We start from the raw sequence: 18284 nt of genomic DNA on the forward strand, positions 1-18284 counted from the left end.
CTGGGAAGAATTAAGTCCTCAGGATCTAGCATATCGGTAGAATTCTCAGTCAGCTGGGAGCCAGTAGGATTAGGGGTAGAAAGGGGGATGACTGTCAAGGCCTGGAGGAGCCTGCCTCATTTGCAAAGTCCCCTTCAGAATCATTGTCATCCCCATCGGCAGAGGGGAAATGGGGGAAGGGTGTGTCGTTGCTGCCGGAGCGCTTAGCGCTCTGCTGAGACTTCCAAATTTGAGGGAGATGGGGCCTTTGAGGAACACCTTTTTAAGCCTGTCAAAAGCTGTAAGGTCCATTACGGTCTGTAGCTGTCGCTTGTGTGGACACTGCACGTGTTGATCCAGTCCTAGCATTGAACCTTTAGCAAAGGGATCCACTAAAACATTAAGGGGAGCAGGGCATGAACAGCAGGTGCCACTCCAGCCGTTCTATGGCCGAGGCCACCACTTGGTGAATGGAAGCATCCATTGCCTGACAAAATTCATTAATAATTGGGAGGACCGAGATGGTTTCCTCATTGCAATATTCTCTATACTGATTGGTTTGCACGGCCATGAATAAGAGACAAAATACACACCTTCCACTATGTCACCCACAGGGTGTTCAATACACTGAAGTGAGCCAGTTGATTAAGGAAGGCCCCTTAAACTTTTTAGGCACTGAGGGCAAGTATTCAATGGTCCAGGTAGAACCAGGAAAGCAGTGTAGAGTGCAAAGCATGAATTTATATATTGAGGGTCAAGAAACAGGCTGTGCACCCTTTAATTTCAGAAGGGTTAATACTGCCTGGGCCCAGCCCCTGAAGCAGTGTAGCGCAACTCGTGTTTTGGAAATGTGCGCACTGTTGCAAAAAAAACCAAACTGGTTACTTATTGAATAAGGACCATTCAAGGCATTTCCGCTTCTTAGAAAGAATACCAGCCCTGCACTCACAGGGCCTGAGGCTTCTTAGGAGTTCAGGGGAGGCTGGCACAAGAAAGCTCTAATGGGGGAAGCAACTGCTCTGCGTATGAGAATAAGTACAGCCAACAAAGGCACTTATCGCACTGCTGGAAGCAGGAAGAAAAGAGGAAGTCTCAGGAGCTGTTCACTTTTATGGACTTGCAGTGCTGATATTTAATTGGTTCAATGTTCTTGTGTAGTCCTTTCTTATAGCATCTTTGGAAAGGTAGTTTTGTTTTTTGTCGAAGACTGCTGGAAGTATTAAAGGAATGAAAGTGGAGCATAATCCTCACCTCCGGTCCTGACATAGAATCCCCTTTGCTCAGGAACAAGAAAAGTGCTGTTGAGAGCTCAGAAAGTCACGAACACAGCAAAATCCACAAGGGTAATCCACACTGGAAAAAAACACGAATGCTAAGTCCAGGTCAAAGGGAGGTTCTTTTAACTCGCAACCAGTCTCTGCTACCAGAAAATTGTGGACACAGTGAAACCCTAAATTAGAACACCCCAATATTTGCCTCAACTCGCATACGGATTGATGAATTTGTGATATTGTTAAACTTCAGTTTCATGAGGCAATGTGTCCCCAATGTAAGGCACCTCCAAACTAATCAAAAATATAGTAAATCAAGTAAGAACCCACTCAAAAATTGAGTTCTAAGGCAGCAAAATACATTTACAGGATTTAGTACAAAAATGTAAATAGGTATGGTACAGAGTAAGCATAAAGTCTTTGTCATGAAGGCTCTCAGCAAATAAAACATGACACAGTACTGCAAAATCAAAAGTCCTTGGTGAACAGGAGAATCAAAGGAGAAATAAACAGCATCCCCTGTAGCATTGGAAAGTCTTCTAGCCCACACCCAAAATTGGGGGTTAAAAGAGAAAATCTTATAAAACAGAATAGAAAGCGCAGATTCATTGTGGTGTGAGCAGACATATCCCATTATTAGCAAATCGGGACATAGTTTTATTAATCATCATAATGCCTTAGCACATAAGCACTACCCACTACATGAATATTGAGTCTGGTCATTCTTTGCTAATATCATCCGGCGATGGCAGTACAAACTAGTTACATGAGCAACAGCAAACTATTATGAATAAATAGGGCTCAGTGAGCTAGCGGAAGATCTTTGGAAAAGGTTCAGTATTGTGATCATGCTGGAACTTTTTTCAGCAAGAACAGTGCCATTGGAAATAAACATTAGACTGCTTGACTGAAGAAAAATGAACAGTGAGATGTTTGGGAGGATGGCATTCATTTTGCAAAAGATGGTGACCGGACCTAAATTGAGACCTAGTTAACAAGAGCTAAGAATACACCCCTCTACCTGTCATCGGAATTTTGTTTCAAACGTAATAATACTATGTCAGTATATCCCTATAAGATTGAGAGTGAATCCACATTTTGTACGTTGCTTATATTGCATAAATATACAAAAAAATGCCCAAACACTAAGCACAGTGTACAGCCATTACAACAAAAACACATCTAAATTAGCCCAAGTCTCTTGGCAATGCTACTAATTATTTTAACTGTCATTCCTACATTGAAAAGTATTACATTATTGTGATAATGAGTGGGAATGCCACTATAAGTTACTGAATATTTCTCAGAGCAAATATTACTGTTCTAAATCTAATGTTTTTTTTGTAGATCATTTGTATTGAAAGGTTGGTTTCCTAATGATGGTAATTTTACATAGTTGCCCAAATGCTGAGGGCCATTTTTTAACTTCCCTTCTATCATAATATTTAACCAGCTGGGAATATGTCCTTTTAACTCAACAATGCCAGTGCTGCTCATGCCAAGTAAAAATGTCACTGCCAGTTTCCTTTATGCTCCCTAGCTTGTGATGAGCAGTGTGCACTAAATCTCGGCTAGCACATTATGTAACTTTCAGTCTGCTCAGTTATCCTAGAAGGTGGCGCTGAATTGATGAGTTTCCCATCATCATCACTATCTATTACTCCCAGCTAGCAAATCACAACCGATTTTCATTATTAAGAAGATCAGGGGCTGTATTACAGAAAGTGTCACGGGGGCACAACGGGTGTCTATACCCACCAGGACAGCACCAAGGGCACTCTGGCATTACAGAAGAGGCCGCAGATGCTTGTGCAGCCCTTTCTGTAATACCGATTGCACTGGTGAACATGCTGCACCAGCGCTACTTGAAGAGGGCTTGGCCCCATGGAAATGAGGGAATCCCTTTGCCTGTGCACCCGCGTCATATTATGGATGTGGGCACAGAGGTAAAGAAGCTTTTCGGGGGGGGAGGGGCACAGACAGTGTGCCACAAAAAGGTGGTGCACAATCAGTGCACCCCCGATAGCAGCTCTCTGTATGGGGAGAAGGGGATCCCATGGACTCCCTCCTACATTTTCTTGCAGGCGGTTGCAGTCACTTACTGCACCCCCCTGTAAGGGGATCTCTCCCCCACCCCCCTTTTTAAAGTGCAGGCGGGTGCTCCCTGCACAGCGAAACATAGCGGGTTTGTAGAAGTCACTCAGTATTTAATTTCAATGCGCTGTCCCCAGGGAAGCATGAGTTTGAGGCTGCCCTGGGGGTAGCTCATTCAACCCAGTAAGGCACACTTTCCCTGTTTTCGCACAAGGTGCATCTGTTTTAAGGTGCACCGTGGTGCAAACACTGTTAGTGCGCCCTATACATAACAGGGCTCCTGATGTCCTCTTTCCTAGCTAAATGTCTGTAATATTTATTTAATGCTCACGTACCATATCATCGCCGGGTTTTCTTTGTACTCATTTGCACACCACTGCCAAGGTTATAGTATGCTGCTTAGTACATTATGCTGCATTTATATTATACTCTGTTCATTGTAACTAATTTAAATTCTGTTCAGTTACAGCATAACACTTGCAGTTAGATTCAGGTAGCTCAGTGTGGCACTTTCAGTGGTCCTCATTTCTTCCTCTTTAGCCCCTCCAAATCTAAAACCATAATCTAAGCCTCATTAGATTGTCATAAAGAGTGTAAAAGGGCTGGGAAAGGGATCTCCTGCAGCACCGCACACATGCATCATGAAAAGCCAATGTAGAGGCACTCACTTCTCAAACACATGACGTTTTGCCTTTGCTAATTATTCTGTGTTTTTTAAATTCTTTGTTATTATGTTTGTCACCTGATTACACATACTTTTGATTTACAGGGCTCACCTTGTCCCAGTGTATTCTTTTGGAGAAAATGAACTTTTTCACCAAGTTCCAAATCCGAAAGGATCTTTACTCCGGACTGTTCAGGAGAAGCTACTGAAGATAATGGGATTTCCACTGCCGTTGTTTCATGCTAGAGGAATATTTCAGTACAGTTTTGGCCTAATGCCATACAGGAAGCCTATCAACACAGTTGGTAAGAGCTGACCACGCACCTTCACGTTTGGCAGAGGCCCTTTTGATAGATGTTCCTGTGTATGGACATTTCACGTTCTTCTCTGTATTTGCTCTCACTCACACTGCTAATCAATATAACATTTCTACTAGACAGACCACTGAAATATTTTGCTATTATATTACTGGCCAGAAAAGATTTAAGAGACTAGTTCACATTTATTTTCACACACTGGGTCCTCATCAGTAGTACCAGATTAAAACGATATCATTGGCAGGTGCTGCATCGTCCCTATTAGAAAATGCAGTGCTAAATCTCAACTGATAGTGACGGTGGATGGAAGAAAACACAAAACAAGCATTGGTAAAGACAATAGGCGGGGTCTTTAAAGATCATTGGTAACGTCAGTATGTCCCAGTCAAGGTGCACAGCATCAATATTCCATAAAGGTGAGGAGCACTCAAATCATGTCCTTAGGAAGATTTGTTATAAGAGAATAGGAGCACTCAATATCCCAATGGAAGTCCAAAATAAATCAGAGTTACACAACTTCACAATACGTATACAAAAGGAAGTCTTGCAGCAGAAGTATGCAAAATGTTCTTTCGTTATTTCTTGCTTAGGACATTGGCATGGATAAAAAGCACACAGCCAAAATATTTAGTCCCCAAACCATTGGAACAGGAAAACAGGGTAATGCGTGTAGGAAGCTGGCTCTTTATATAGTGATCCAAAAAGAGGCACACTGTGTAAAGACTCCATGCAAACCCCAAAGGAATGAAGAAGGCACAATTGACTCCCCAATACCCCCTTTTGTGGTAGTGTGGGTGAGCAGTTAGGCATATCACAGGGTAGTGCTAAGCAAGTATTGCACACACACAGCGCGGCACACACTCAGTAAACAAATTCGACACCAATTTATAAAAATAATATGTACATTTATATGAATTTGGATGCCTAGATCATCGGAATCAGGAAAGTACTTTTCGGGTTATTAATTTTTAAAGTTTTCAAAAGTTGACTGCAGTAAATGCTTTTCCCCATAGGATATTACCACACCCAAAAATTGCATTCGGGTGCTTAACAGCGACTTACAGTTACTGTACTCTGGGACTTAAGGTGAGCATGGGGCAAGGTCCAAGGCCACACCAACAGATCACCTCAGGAGGTTCTGGGGCGTCCGGGTGCAGAGGTGTGTAAGGGGGTTGGATGTCCTATTCACTTCAATGGGGAACGGTCTGGTCAGGATGGGGCTGCAAGCTGGGACTGGGGAGGCCAGTCTGGGGGAATCCACAGAGGTGCCCGACCCTTGAGGTCCTCTGGCACGTAGAGACACCATTGGTCCACTTCTCCTTGGGCTGTGAGGCTCAGGTGCAGTGGTTTCTTTTGGCATTGGAGCCGATGCTGGAGTCACTTGCAGTTAGAAAGAGCTTTCAGAAAGAGGCTGCAGGCGGCAACTGAAAGTCCAGTCTTGGCAGTCCTAAAGGTGGGCTTAGCCTTAGAGGGTCTCTGGACCCCTTTGGCACGTCACCACTCTTGTACTCAGGCTTTGGGCCATGGGGGTGCAGAGAAACTCTGAGGTGTTGGGTGGCAGAGGTCAGAGGCTCTCTCTTTGTCTTGGATTCTGCTGACTAGGGGCATACTGGACAGCCGGGCCACTCACTATGTGGGTCTCACTGTCCCTGAAGTCCCTTGACGTGCAGGTCGGTTTTCCTCAGTGTTGGTGCTTGGTCTGGACATCACAGGCTTTGACTGCTGCAACTGCTCTAGTACCCAGGGTATTGGTATGGTGGGGCTCCTCGATGAATCAGTGTCTCAAAACTCTATGGGGAGACAGGGCTGGCCTCCTAGAGCCTCGAAATACTCTTCCTGGTAGCTTGCTCCCTCAGTGGACCCGATGGTCAGCAATGCAGGGGACCGGGCAGCTGCTTTCGGTGCCTGCAGATGCAAGGGAGTAGCTCTGCTACTCCAAGGGAGATTCACTGGTGATTGGTGAAGCACCAGCAGCTCTCCAGGCTTCTTGGAGTCTGCACAATGGGAGGAGAGAGAGGTGCAGCAGGCCGGCTGGGAGGGTTGGTGCCAAGGCAGTTGTGCTCCTCAGTTCTCGGGTCCGCAGTCTATATTGTCCATTCCTTCTCTTGTGTCCATCGAAATCTTAAGTCCTGGTATAAGAGGGGTCCCCTAAATACTCAATTTAGGCATGTTAAGGGGAGTGAGTGGTAGTAGCCAATGGGCTAGTTACCACTAGGGTCAGTAGACGCTCTAGATAACCGCTTTCTTTGGGGCGTGGGCATCACCCTGTCCCAGAATTCCTAATTCCACAACACACAAGATGGTGGAATTCCTAACTGTGTTCAATTTCAGGCTTGCCACCTTGGAGGTGTGTCCAGCCTGCATGTGCAACACACCTCCTGCGTGGCTAATTTTCCCACCTGTCCATGCGGCAAATAGGCCAAGTACATACTTTAAGACGGCTTCCCTGTTCACTTGTACTGTCAGTAATTAAACTTGCTAGCACAGGGCATTTCTGCTCATTCAGATATGTCCTCACGTGTAATATAATGCACCCTGTCTTAGGGCTGTAGGGGTGACTTATAAATATTTCATGCAGGGTTAATGGACATGGCACACAGGTGTTTGTGTCATGTCGTGCTTTTGCTTTTTTAGATCACCTTGTCATGCAGCCTGCAGTGGCAGTCTGTATAAGTTTAGTGCTGGGTCCCTTAGAGTAGCACAAGCTATGCTGCAACTCTTAGGCACCCTCTTAAGTACATTTACCCCACCTAACACAGGTAAAACTTACTAGGATCTTACACGGGTACTGAAGGCCTTGCCACTTGGTGATCAAGTGACCAGTTTCGAGGATGGAACACTGGCACTGGGGACCTGGTTAGCAGGAACCCAGTGCACTATAGTCAAAGTTGCATTAAATACCTGCCAAAAAGTGGGGGGATACTTCATCAAAAGCCCAGCTTCCCACAAAGTGGAGGTAGGTACATGGGTGAAAAATCAACAGAGAAGTACACAAGGGAGAGTGCTACTTATAGGGGGGGCATGTAGAAGCACAGGGATGACAGAGCATCATGGAGTCTGTGGGGTAGAGAAGTACATGAGGGTGACAGTGGAAAAAAACCAAGACAAAAGTAGTGCTTTAAAAGCAAGCTGTTGAAGCACAGAAGCCAACCAATCAAAATTGTAAAGAGGCAATGCTCCATGGGAGGAACAAACACAAAAATTACAAGGTGGGACGAGACTAAGAAGTATGCAAATCAGTGACTGGAAAGCCAATCGATAGTAACTAATGGGGGGGCTTTAAGCCCTGGTAAGCCAACAGTAGGTCTTGCTGTCTAGCGCATGTGATTTCTAGCAGGCAAACCAATAAAAGGAACAACATTTGATACTGAAGAATTGACCTACTCTGCTCATGCCTGAAACTTCAGAAAATAATTCCCCATAACCCTTGGATTTAAATGATGCTTTATAGCTCTATGAGCATATTGAGCAGGTCTGTGTGTTTGGTTTCTTGGATAGTGTCTGGGTAGAGCCTAGAATAGAGCTAAAGGGTAGAGCACTACTATATATGAAGCAGCAGAGGACTTTGGGTATAGGAACGGGAATACTTTCAGGTTTGTACTCACTGGCATGGAAACAGGAACTTGACTTCAGGTAGTGGCACTATGGTAGAGGAATAGGATGCAGGCAAGTGAAAGACCTGTTAGTGAAAAATCACATAAGTAGGAGATCAATCAACTTTGGTATAATCAACTTTGGTATAAATTAAGGTTGTAGATAGGTGGAGGGATAAGAGAAGAGTTATTACTTTCCATGCAGGAAGTAAAAGAGGGGAACAGACAAGAAAAAGGAAAATGAGTCGGGCAGAAGCTAGCCCACATTACAGTAAACGGTGGACATTTTTGCAAAGACTTTTTTCAGCATTGGGCAGTCATCACTGTGGACTCCATATTGTGGAAATGGCATTTATTTGACGAAACAGGCTTGTGGAGAAAGTATTTTGAATAGGTTCCAGTTAGTACATCTTTCTTCTGAATCACACTCAAACAAGTATAGTTATGAATAAGGGTCACAGATTTGTCTTCTGTGTGCCAGAATTGACAGCCCTTGTTCCCTGGCCATGCCAGATATATTGAATGCAAACAAAGAAGGGCTAATATGTCGGGAGTGTTTAGAGAAAAGTTGGTCCTGTGTACGGTACTCCCATCATAATACCAAAAAAAACAAAAGTACACAGTTCCAGCCAATAGACTAGTACAAATGTAAACAGTAAGTAATAGAGTCTATGAGTCTGCTCTTATTAGAACAAGAGCCCTCACTCACCAAATGGTGACATGCTTCATCATTGGGCTTTTGCTCCTCGTCAGCCCGGCACTGCAATGCCTGACGGGCCCCTCCTGGGGGCTCTTTGCCGGAGATCTTTTTTTGAGTGTAAAGAATGCCGGTAGCTGAGTGCTAGTATGTGGGATTGGTATATGGGTATGTGAAAATAAAAATGGCTAGAGGTCTGGAAATATCGTATTTAATCAACCCAGACCCCTGTCATGATTAAAAACAGAGTGTGGGTAAGGATTAGAAGTAATGTCTAGTCCACCCTCAGAAACAAAAAACTGTCAGTCCCTGAATTAGGGGAATGTGGAGGGTTAGAGTACAGAACTAACTATACTTCTATCATCGGGGTCAACATTTTTCTCGCAAAAAATGTCTGTTAAGATCGGTGCGATTTGTCAGGAACAAAAATAAGCATCAGTGGTCCAGGGTTGTATAGTCAACCCGCTCGTCCCTGGCACGCGTAGCATGGGTAGGTTATCCACCCGGTGGCCACATGACCGGGTTGACTATACAAGCCTGCCTATGTTCATGTAGATAGTGGTGGTAATGAAGGCATCTGCTGTGAACCGGCATTGCTCTCCCGTATCATATACAGTTTAGCGAACCGCGTGGTTTCTCGTGACTCACCCCTGGACACCCTTTGCTGCAGTCCAATTGCCACATGACCTTTGTCGAAAAACCACCTCTATTTATGTCTTTGGATGTTGGTTTTTCACAGTTATAGTCAAAAGCTAAATAAGTGACGAGCATTGCTTTTTTATTTTTCAGAAGCAATCCCTCCACTTTTACAGTTCTTTCTACTAGGTGTTCTTTATTCCTCTTGTTTTTTTATAGCGGTTATGAGAGATAGTATCAACACAGTTTTGTTTCAGTCAGTACTATGTGGAAAAATATTTAACATTTTGTAGAAAACATTTTTAGGATTTCCAGCCTGCTTCATAGATTGTGGCTAGGAAGTTGGCAACAGAAAAACACTACAAAAGTAATGCAAAAAGGATTAATTCCCAACCATAATATGTGAAACATTACAGTTTTAAATGTAAAGGGAGGAGGTAGTTAGACTTAGGTGGACATCAAAAAGCAGAGATGGATTTAATGGAATAAATGATGATTTCATACAGTAAGATGTAAGAAAGCAGGAAAACTAATATGAGGGCTACAATAACAGAGTTTATTTGGAGGGACTTTGTACACATGGAGAGCAGAGTTTTAATAAAATCAGTGACATAAGGTGAAGGTATCCCAAGGAGTTATTTATTGATGAGTGTAAAGTTGGAGAAGGAATCAGTGAAGCACAACGAGAGCCAAAGTAAAATCTTAACACAGCTTTGTTGATTACATCACATTAGATTGAAGAGTGCATGCGATTATCAACATAATTTCCAATGATTTATTGAGTACTCGTTTGGACCAGTGGAGAGCTCTATCATCAGATAATCTCAGAAAAAGCTCCTATTCAGGATTGGAGAACAGTGGTAACCCCAACTTCATATGAGGCAATGTGACCCAACAAATAACACTTTTAAGGGCAAATATATCAGCATAGCCTTTAAATAAGCTTCAAATCAAAAAGGGACGTGACCCTTCCAAACGTTTTAACCCATAAAGGTTTGGTAAATCATTTAGTGTAGTACAGAAGGTAAAATAAATCCACAGTAACACAATCAGGAAGAGTCTTGAACGTGCCAAAGGCTTCATCTGGAGTTCTACGATGTCAACACAAAGCATTGTAGTGATGCACATTTTGTTACACGTGATGAGAGGAGAAGTGAAAACACATCATGGCTGTGTTAGGAATCAATATGGAGTTTAGGTCTAGTTTGGGCCCAGCACAGAAAACTACAGTATTGCACAGATTTACTGTTTTTTATGGGTGAGCGCAAAGCACTCCGTCTATTCTGTAATCTCTCTTTGGGCTTCAAACCACGCCCATGTCACTTCAGTCACTTACATTGGTTTGTGGGCTTGCCTTTTAAAATCTTCTTGCTTTTATTCGTGAAAGGCATGCATAAATCATGCCTTTTCCGGTGTTGGCCTACCTACACAGCACCAGTAAACTACAAAAAACATACGAGGCTCGATGTTTTCAGTTTGGTGTCCGGACTACTTTATCTGTTTATTTTCCACACAGTGCGATCACGCTGCATTTTACATAGCACAAAAACAGTAGTGTTAGCTTGTGACCGATAGATATAATGTTGGTACAACAGGGCAAAAGCAGTGCAAACTTCCGTCTTACATAGATCAAGTACAGTCCAGACAGCTACAGTGCAAGATATTCTTATGTATAGACCAGGTATTGCACAAGTAGCAGTAGTGCAAGCTTCCCTCACACATAGAAAATGTGTAACAGCAGAGCAGTGCAAGCGTCTTTTCCACAGATACACTACTGGCAGCAGCAGGGAACAAGCAGGGGCGTAGCTTGATCAGTAAGATGGGGGGGAGGTGAACTTCAGATTTCCCAATAATGTCAAAATAAATTATACGACAAGCAGGGCGCACAAGGGGCCCTAGGGGCCCTTTAGTTATATGCAAAGCTACTGGAATTAGGTGGCAGAAAGGATCAACATATGTGTTAGGGTTGACCAATGAATGTGGCAAAAGAAGTCCAGTTATACATTTACAATGCCAATAGCTCCAACTGAACTAGATGCAAGACCTATTGCATTGTAAATGCTTGTTATCCTGATGTTTCTGCTGCTCCCAGGTCTTAATGTATGTGCTCATACTGGCATCCAGTGGCCATTATAAGAACGGCGGTTTGTCGAAACAATCTGCTAAGCTTCACTGCTGAACATTAAGGTGCTCAGCATTGATTGTTTTGTAGTGACCGCAGCGGCTGGTTTAGGCATACAGCGGTGCCACAAGGCACAGTTTGGGAACTACTGGGTTAAGGTTGAGGGACAGGTGAGCTCTGGAAGGCGTGCCACCTGAATCCCTAGATATTGGAAACTGAGGCGACTATTAGCAATTTCAGGTTGCCACGCAATCGTGGGACTCATTTAACAGTATCCAAACCGATTTTACCTACAAACCCGCAGCTTGGCAAAACTGCTGGAGAACCCAGATGCAACGGGCCTGTCATGTGGTCAGACACAAATAGTATGGTGTCCTCCGCATAGAGCACAGTGCGGTCCCAGTGGCAGCCCCGTATCTGGGCATCGCATCCGAGTCGAGCCAGTTGCTCGATCGCCAGGGCAAAGAGAGAAAATGAGACCGGGGGCATCCCTCTCACTTCCCTCACCTAATGGGAAAGGCATCATGTAGAATTCTGTTGATACAGACCCAGGCCAAGGGACTAGAGCAGGGCACACGGATGGGTCTGCGAAAACGTGACCCAAAGCCTGTTCTCAACCGCACTCGCTCCAAATACCCTCAGTCTACTGTGTCAAAGGCTTTTTCAAAAATCTATAAGCAATAAGGCCAGGCTGGGTGTTAAGAGGTGGCGGTGGGCTAGAGTAATGTGGAGCTGTCAAAGGATGTCCCTCTTGCTTCGATGAGACATAAAGCTGCATTGGTCCAAGTAAATGAGTGTTTTAATTACTTGTCTTAGGCGGGTGACAAGTATTGTGACATAGATCTTCACTTCCGTATTGAGTGAGATCGGACGGAAATCAACACAGGAGGCCGATGGGGGTTTTGTTTTCGGAATAACTGTAGTCATGGCCATGTCTATGTCAGAGGGGAAAGCACAGTTCTTGGCTTCTGATTGGTATAAAGCATGAAGTCGGGGTGTCGGAGTGTCTCTAAATATGTAGTAGTATTCTGAAGGGAGCCCGTCCTGGCCGGAGTTTCCCGCATGCAACAGCCAATATAGCTGCTCCAACCTCCTCTATAGAGAGATTGATCTAATAGTAGGCACTCGGACTGGGAGAGTCTCGGGAGAGGCACCTCATCCAGGAGGGGGTTGTCCATTTCATGTTACGACAGAGGGGTCACTGTATAAAGGAAGTAGTAGTAGTCCACAAATATCTGAGCTATACCTCAAAGGGTATGCTGAGTGAGCCCTTGGGCGTCTATTACCTTGGGTAATATTCAGTTTGCTAGAGGGTGGGAGGCGAGCCAGTAAAGGAGTTTACTATTTGTCTCCCCATCCATACATTCTGGCCATCGAGGCTCTCCACATCTGCCTTGCTATTTCAAGAAATATGACGGATTTCCTCACATATAAGCTCAAGCAGCCGGGACACTTCATCTTGGCTGCCCGAGGTCACTGCTCTCTCAAGGTGAGGGCACTTAGCACCCAGACGGCGAACAGTGGATGAGGTCCCAGTAGTGACTCGGTCAGGAGCCAGCACTGCATTGAAATTACCCCCAATTACTCTCAGACCCGCCAGAAGGGCTATCAGTACGGTGGAGAGGTTGCTGAGGAGAGCATCCAGGGCTGCCAAAGGCATGTAGATAGAGATAAGATTGATTGTGTAACCTCCCATAATCACAGTCAGGACCAGAAATCGGCCCTAAGGGTCTCTGATTTCCCACGTCACACTAGTGGAAAGGGACAGCATGGGAGAATTGCCACTCCCTGGGACCCCTGTAGGAAAAACCCTATCAAATCCATGTTGTGCCATAAAGGGACTGTAGTTCCCCATCAAGTGTGTCTCCTGAAGCAACAGGACATCGGAGATAAAGCGGTGAGAGTATTTGAGGACTGCCATGCACTTCACCCCATCCAAGAGCCCATTGACATTCCAGGAGAGTACTTGCATGGGCACTAGGTTAAGGTAGGTTGAGGTCATAGTGGTGTACGAAGAACTGTGTGGACAAAAGTGCATATGTCGCAATCCATAGTGTCAAGTAACATCTAGGAGGAATGGTAAAGTGTCTACTATGTGGCATAGTGAGCGACGAAGCAGGACTTGGATGGGTGTTTTAGTGTGTGAAACTGTGCCTGCAACCTAAATTAAAAAACCACAAGACAACACATTACAATTACTGTAACCCTCCCCCCAGCAAACACCCGTCCCCATACTTCACCCATAGAAGCATCTGTCATCCCAAACTTGTGAACAGAATTATAACACAGTTTGAACTTGGGAATGGAGTGGTGGAACCCTCCATGTTGGAGGATCAGGAGTAGGATTTAGGACCCATGGTAACTTCATAGCAGATAGGTCATTGTCTAAGCATGCCACTGATGGGAGAGAGGTTCCTCCACCAGAGCGTCAAACTCCCTGAAAGGTTGGTGTCACATGGTAGGGTTTCTGGTGGTGTGGTGGGTCGTACCAGAAGGTTTGTCCAGTGTGGCGTCCAGTGATCTGAGAGATAGAAAGGCAGGAGAGTGTGGATCAGGCTGGCTCTGGCCCATGGGTGAGGATGAGGCCACACGATTGGCGCTGCGCCTCTTCCGTGAACGAGTACGTTGTCTCTTCAGTTTCGGAGCAGGATCCTGCTTGGATGGTCTCTTTCTGGTCCGAATAAGAGGTTTGAAGCGCTATTCAAATCTAATCAGGGTTTTTAAAGCACAACTACTCACCTGTAAGGGTCTCAAGGCACTAGGGGGGTTAGTCCCCTGAGCTTCAGGTAAAGAGATAGGTTTACAGACCTTCCTGAATTGAATCAGCAATGGTGATTGCCTGAGGTGCAAGGACAGGGTGTCCCAGCTCTTAGCCATGAGGTAGGTGAAGGATCTTCCACCCGCCAAAGCCTTCTATATGCGGGTTACGGTGACTAGTGCTTGTTGAGCGGAGAGGTCTGGGGGGGGGATTAGGGGGTGATGCGGTGGTTGAGGTAAGAGGGTCCTAGGTCATGGAGGGCCTTGTAAGCGTGGACAAGGAGCTTGAAGTTAATTCTTTGCTCAATGGGAAGCCAGTAGAGGTCCCTTAGGTGGTTGAAGATATGTCCAAGATGAGTCTGGCAAGCGTTTTGGATGTGCTGGAACTTCTTCGGAGAGTGTTGCCCTAGTGTTGTCTGCTGGTAACCAGTGCATGGGTTACGGTTTTGTGGCAGTCCTTTGGGATCCATTTGTAGATCTTCCAGAGAAGTCAGAGTGTGTGAAAGCAGGAGGATATGACTGAGTTGACTTGGCAGGTCATGGTGAGCGATGAGCCCAAGACAAAGCAGAGGTTGCATGTGTGGGTTGTTGGGGTGGGAGTGCTGAGGGTCGATGGCCACTAGGAGTCATCCCAGGCTGATGTGCACCCAGGATGAGGATCTCGGTCTGTGGGAGTTGAGTTATTTGTTGTGTGGAGCGGTTGTTTCTCAGTGAGCCACGTCCAGGCCTCTTCTGGAGTGTCAAAGTAGTGTCTTCTAGTGACGTAGGCCACTCAAAGCCAGGCCAGAAACAGCAGCTTTAAGGAGAGATTGAAATATCGGAGTTTCTGCTTGACTGCTGTATAGGAACGGCACCGTGACTGTACCTCTTTTGTGTAATCTGAAAAGATGAGCACTTTGTTCTCCTGGTATGACAGATTTCGGTGAGAGCATGCCTCCTGTAGCACAGCATCTCTGTCCTTAATGTTAAGGATGCATGCTATTATAGGTGTATGGAGGAGCACCTTGCGAATGCTTTGGTGTCAGAGCCCGATGCGCCCTATCGACAGAAAACTACAGGGAAGAGATGATCTGCTGGCATCCAGGATTCAATCCAAGTTTCTATGAAGGCGGCTGCTTATAAAGGTTCCGATCCATCAGGTAGGATGCAGTTGTTAATGAAAATGTTTCCATCCCAAATATAAACTGTACCTGTCCCAAGATATTTCAACTCTTTTTTCTGACATGATACAGGCATACATCAAGATAGCTGATGCTGCAATCTGCAAACCTGTAAGTAAACCTTCAACTCAAACGTCCTTTAAAATTAAGATTTGTTCTTATTACCCTACCATTTCTACAGACCTCTTCATCAAAAAGTCCTATGGAACTTATTGTTTGTTACTTATTACTAAACACCCTGTCAGCCTGAACCACAGTCAGATTTGAGACCCAAAGATTGGCTTCTCGTTCACCATGCTAATGAGCTGAATCATGAGACTCTTTTGTGTAGACACCACAGATGGCTAGATTGATAGCCATCATACATGCCTCTGCTTCTTGTGATATTCTCTGCATCCTTCAACCCATAAATTCGCAGTTATAAGTGTATTTGCAACTGACATTTGTGATTATCCTCATTGTGAATTATCGTCTCGCTAAAAGGTGTGGCCCGGTCCTTGGGCTCATCCTCAGCCCCATGCTACCCATGTCTGCTTTTCGCCCCTTTCGCGGCTACGGAAGGAGCTACCAGCCGCACTAATACCCATCAAGCAACTGTGCCAGACAATGCTTCATAGCCCCTGGCTGAGGCTGTGGTATCCACAGACCTCGTGGATCAGGCAGACAGAGGTCAGGCCAGTCCACCACAGTCCCCCTCTCCTCCCATAGCTGCAGCCTCTAAACCATCTTTCAGCAGTGGGGTTCGCCTCAGGCTAGATCTGTTCACCTCTGGCAAGAACGCACAATGTCAGCAGTTCTGGGTACTGGAGTTTTCAAGGCGGCTCTCACTCTGTAATGCATTTGTCTAGAGTGGAGCTCAGGCCTCCTGTACACCTTTCCACCAATACCACTCCTGCCCGGGTCATCCTTGTGGCCGCAGACTGCACCAGAGTCTGGTATCCTGAGGTACTGAGCTTGCCCATCATTCTGTGATAAAGCTGCCCATTCAGGAGAATCTTCTGTTGCAGCAGCAGGGGAGGGTTCTCCACCCAAATCTGTCCAGTCTCCACCTTCTTGCATGGAAATTGAGTGGTGGCAGTTAAGAGGTTTTGACCTTCCTCCCCAAGTCTGTGATGTCATCTTGGCAGCCCGGTATTCCTCTACTAATACGTTATATACCTGCCATTGGGAGAAATGTGTGGCTTGGTGTTCCAACAGAAATGTTGATCCCCTTTCTGCTCCCCTTTCTTAGTCTTTTTTCTTAATTCTGTCCCTTGCCCAGCAGGGTTCTGCTCTGGGCACTCCACAGTGTTATCTCTCTGCTATCTCAGCATTACTAAGATTGCCTGAACAACCCTCAAATGTCCGATTCTTAAAAGGTTTAGTTCAGCTTTTTCTCCTTTCTTTCATCTTGCCTTAGTAGACTTAAATCTCGTTTTCACATTCTTGAAGTGTGCTCTCTTTAATTCATGTCATAAGTGTCCCTTGTGGTTGCACACACCATCAGATCAGCTTTCCTTGTGGCTATAACCTCTGCCCGGTGAGTTGGTGAGCTGCAGGCCTTGTCATCTAAGCTGCCTTATTTATCTGTCCATCTTGAACAAATGTTGCTTCGCACCTGGGCCTTCTTTCTTCCGAAGGTGGTCATGCCCTTTCATGTAGGTCAATCCATTACCTTACCTACTTTCTAGGCTCCACCTCACCTCTCCAAGGATTAGGAGCATCTCCATCTCTCTCGGGGATGGTATTGCTTGGTTATCTATTCTAAGGTAAGAAATCTGCAGCTTGAAGTCTCTATCAGATTAACAAGTTACTTACCTTTGGTAATGCCTTATCTGCTAAAGACTTTATCTAGTTGCATAAGCCTTACTGACCCACCCATGCTTCCCGCTCTTCAAATGGATTTCTAGGGACAGGTCTCTAGTAATCCACACTAGTAGTCAGTGTTCTTTATCTCCCTGTGGTTCTGGCATGGAAAGTCATGAAAAGAAACACATATCAGTGGCCCTGGGTGGCGCCTATATAGGTGCCGCGGATGTCACAACCGGAGCCGACGACACACGTGGAGCAGAACACCACCACCTACTGGCGCGCAGGGGTACTGCTCACGAAATATTTTCTTGATCAAGTCTATTGGCTGGTATAATTGTAAGGTAAGGAATCTGCAGCTAAATATAGTCTCTGCCAGATATGACGCTACCAAAGGTAAGTAACCTGTTCTTTCAGCACTGTGTGCAAGCCTCATATCTTCAACAGCAGTGTTACTTATTAAGAGTCATATTGGAACTTTATTTTCAGCAGAAATAAGAACTGTGAGGGAAGTGTGTGCTGCTAGTGATGGCTGAGTTGTGAATGGTACATAAATAAATGTGTAATTGGGGTTCCTTGGGAAATCAATGAAGAAACCACTTCAGCATGTTTTTAATGTAAATATTAAGTATGTTTCTTTTAATAAATGTGTAAATCACCATGATTTCCCTTTAAAGGATACATTTTCTTAAACTGTAGTAGCCGTAACATACATGCAAGTTAAACTTGCAGCCTAAAGTGTTTTCCCATTGTTGTGTATGTGCTTAGACTCAAGGGAAGCTCTCCAAGGAAAGACACACACTTACACACACACAAGCCCCCCCTCACCCTCCCAAACACGCACACCAAACCCATTGCCCCTTCCCCCCACCATCGGCCCGTGCCCTGCACCTAACACCCACAATTAATGTGCATAAGAATGACTCGAACCGCAGCAAGGAAAAAAAAGAACCGTCTTGTAGCAGAATCTTTAAACTTGGGGGAAGGATGCCAGGAACGATGCGAGAATCAGCAACCTGAAAATGACAGCAAGGCAGGAGGGGTTGAAGATTGTGCAGGGAATGAGGAGAGAGGAAAGGACACCCTAGGGAGTGGGGGGAAAGGGTGCCAGGAACAATATGGGAAGAGCCCTGGGGAGGAGAAGAGACGACCTGCAGATGCACGTGTATGGAGTGCTAGGTTAGCAGATTTATAGAAAAAAAGTAC

At 45.2% G+C, this 18284-nt stretch overlaps 1 protein-coding gene across 1 annotated transcript in view; it reads left to right on the plus strand.

Moving 5' to 3' along the window:
• LOC138265606 (2-acylglycerol O-acyltransferase 1-like) overlaps positions 1 to 18284 on the plus strand; it is a 192112-nt gene that overhangs the window by 172609 nt on the left and 1219 nt on the right. The window contains exon 5 of the mRNA XM_069213467.1: positions 4114 to 4313. Within this exon, the coding sequence (XP_069069568.1) occupies positions 4114 to 4313 (200 nt within the window). The remainder of the gene's footprint in view (positions 1 to 4113; positions 4314 to 18284) is intronic.

The sequence above is a fragment of the Pleurodeles waltl genome, chromosome 11 (assembly GCF_031143425.1).
Source record: "Pleurodeles waltl isolate 20211129_DDA chromosome 11, aPleWal1.hap1.20221129, whole genome shotgun sequence".
In the NCBI taxonomy this organism is placed as follows: Eukaryota; Metazoa; Chordata; class Amphibia; order Caudata; family Salamandridae; genus Pleurodeles; species Pleurodeles waltl.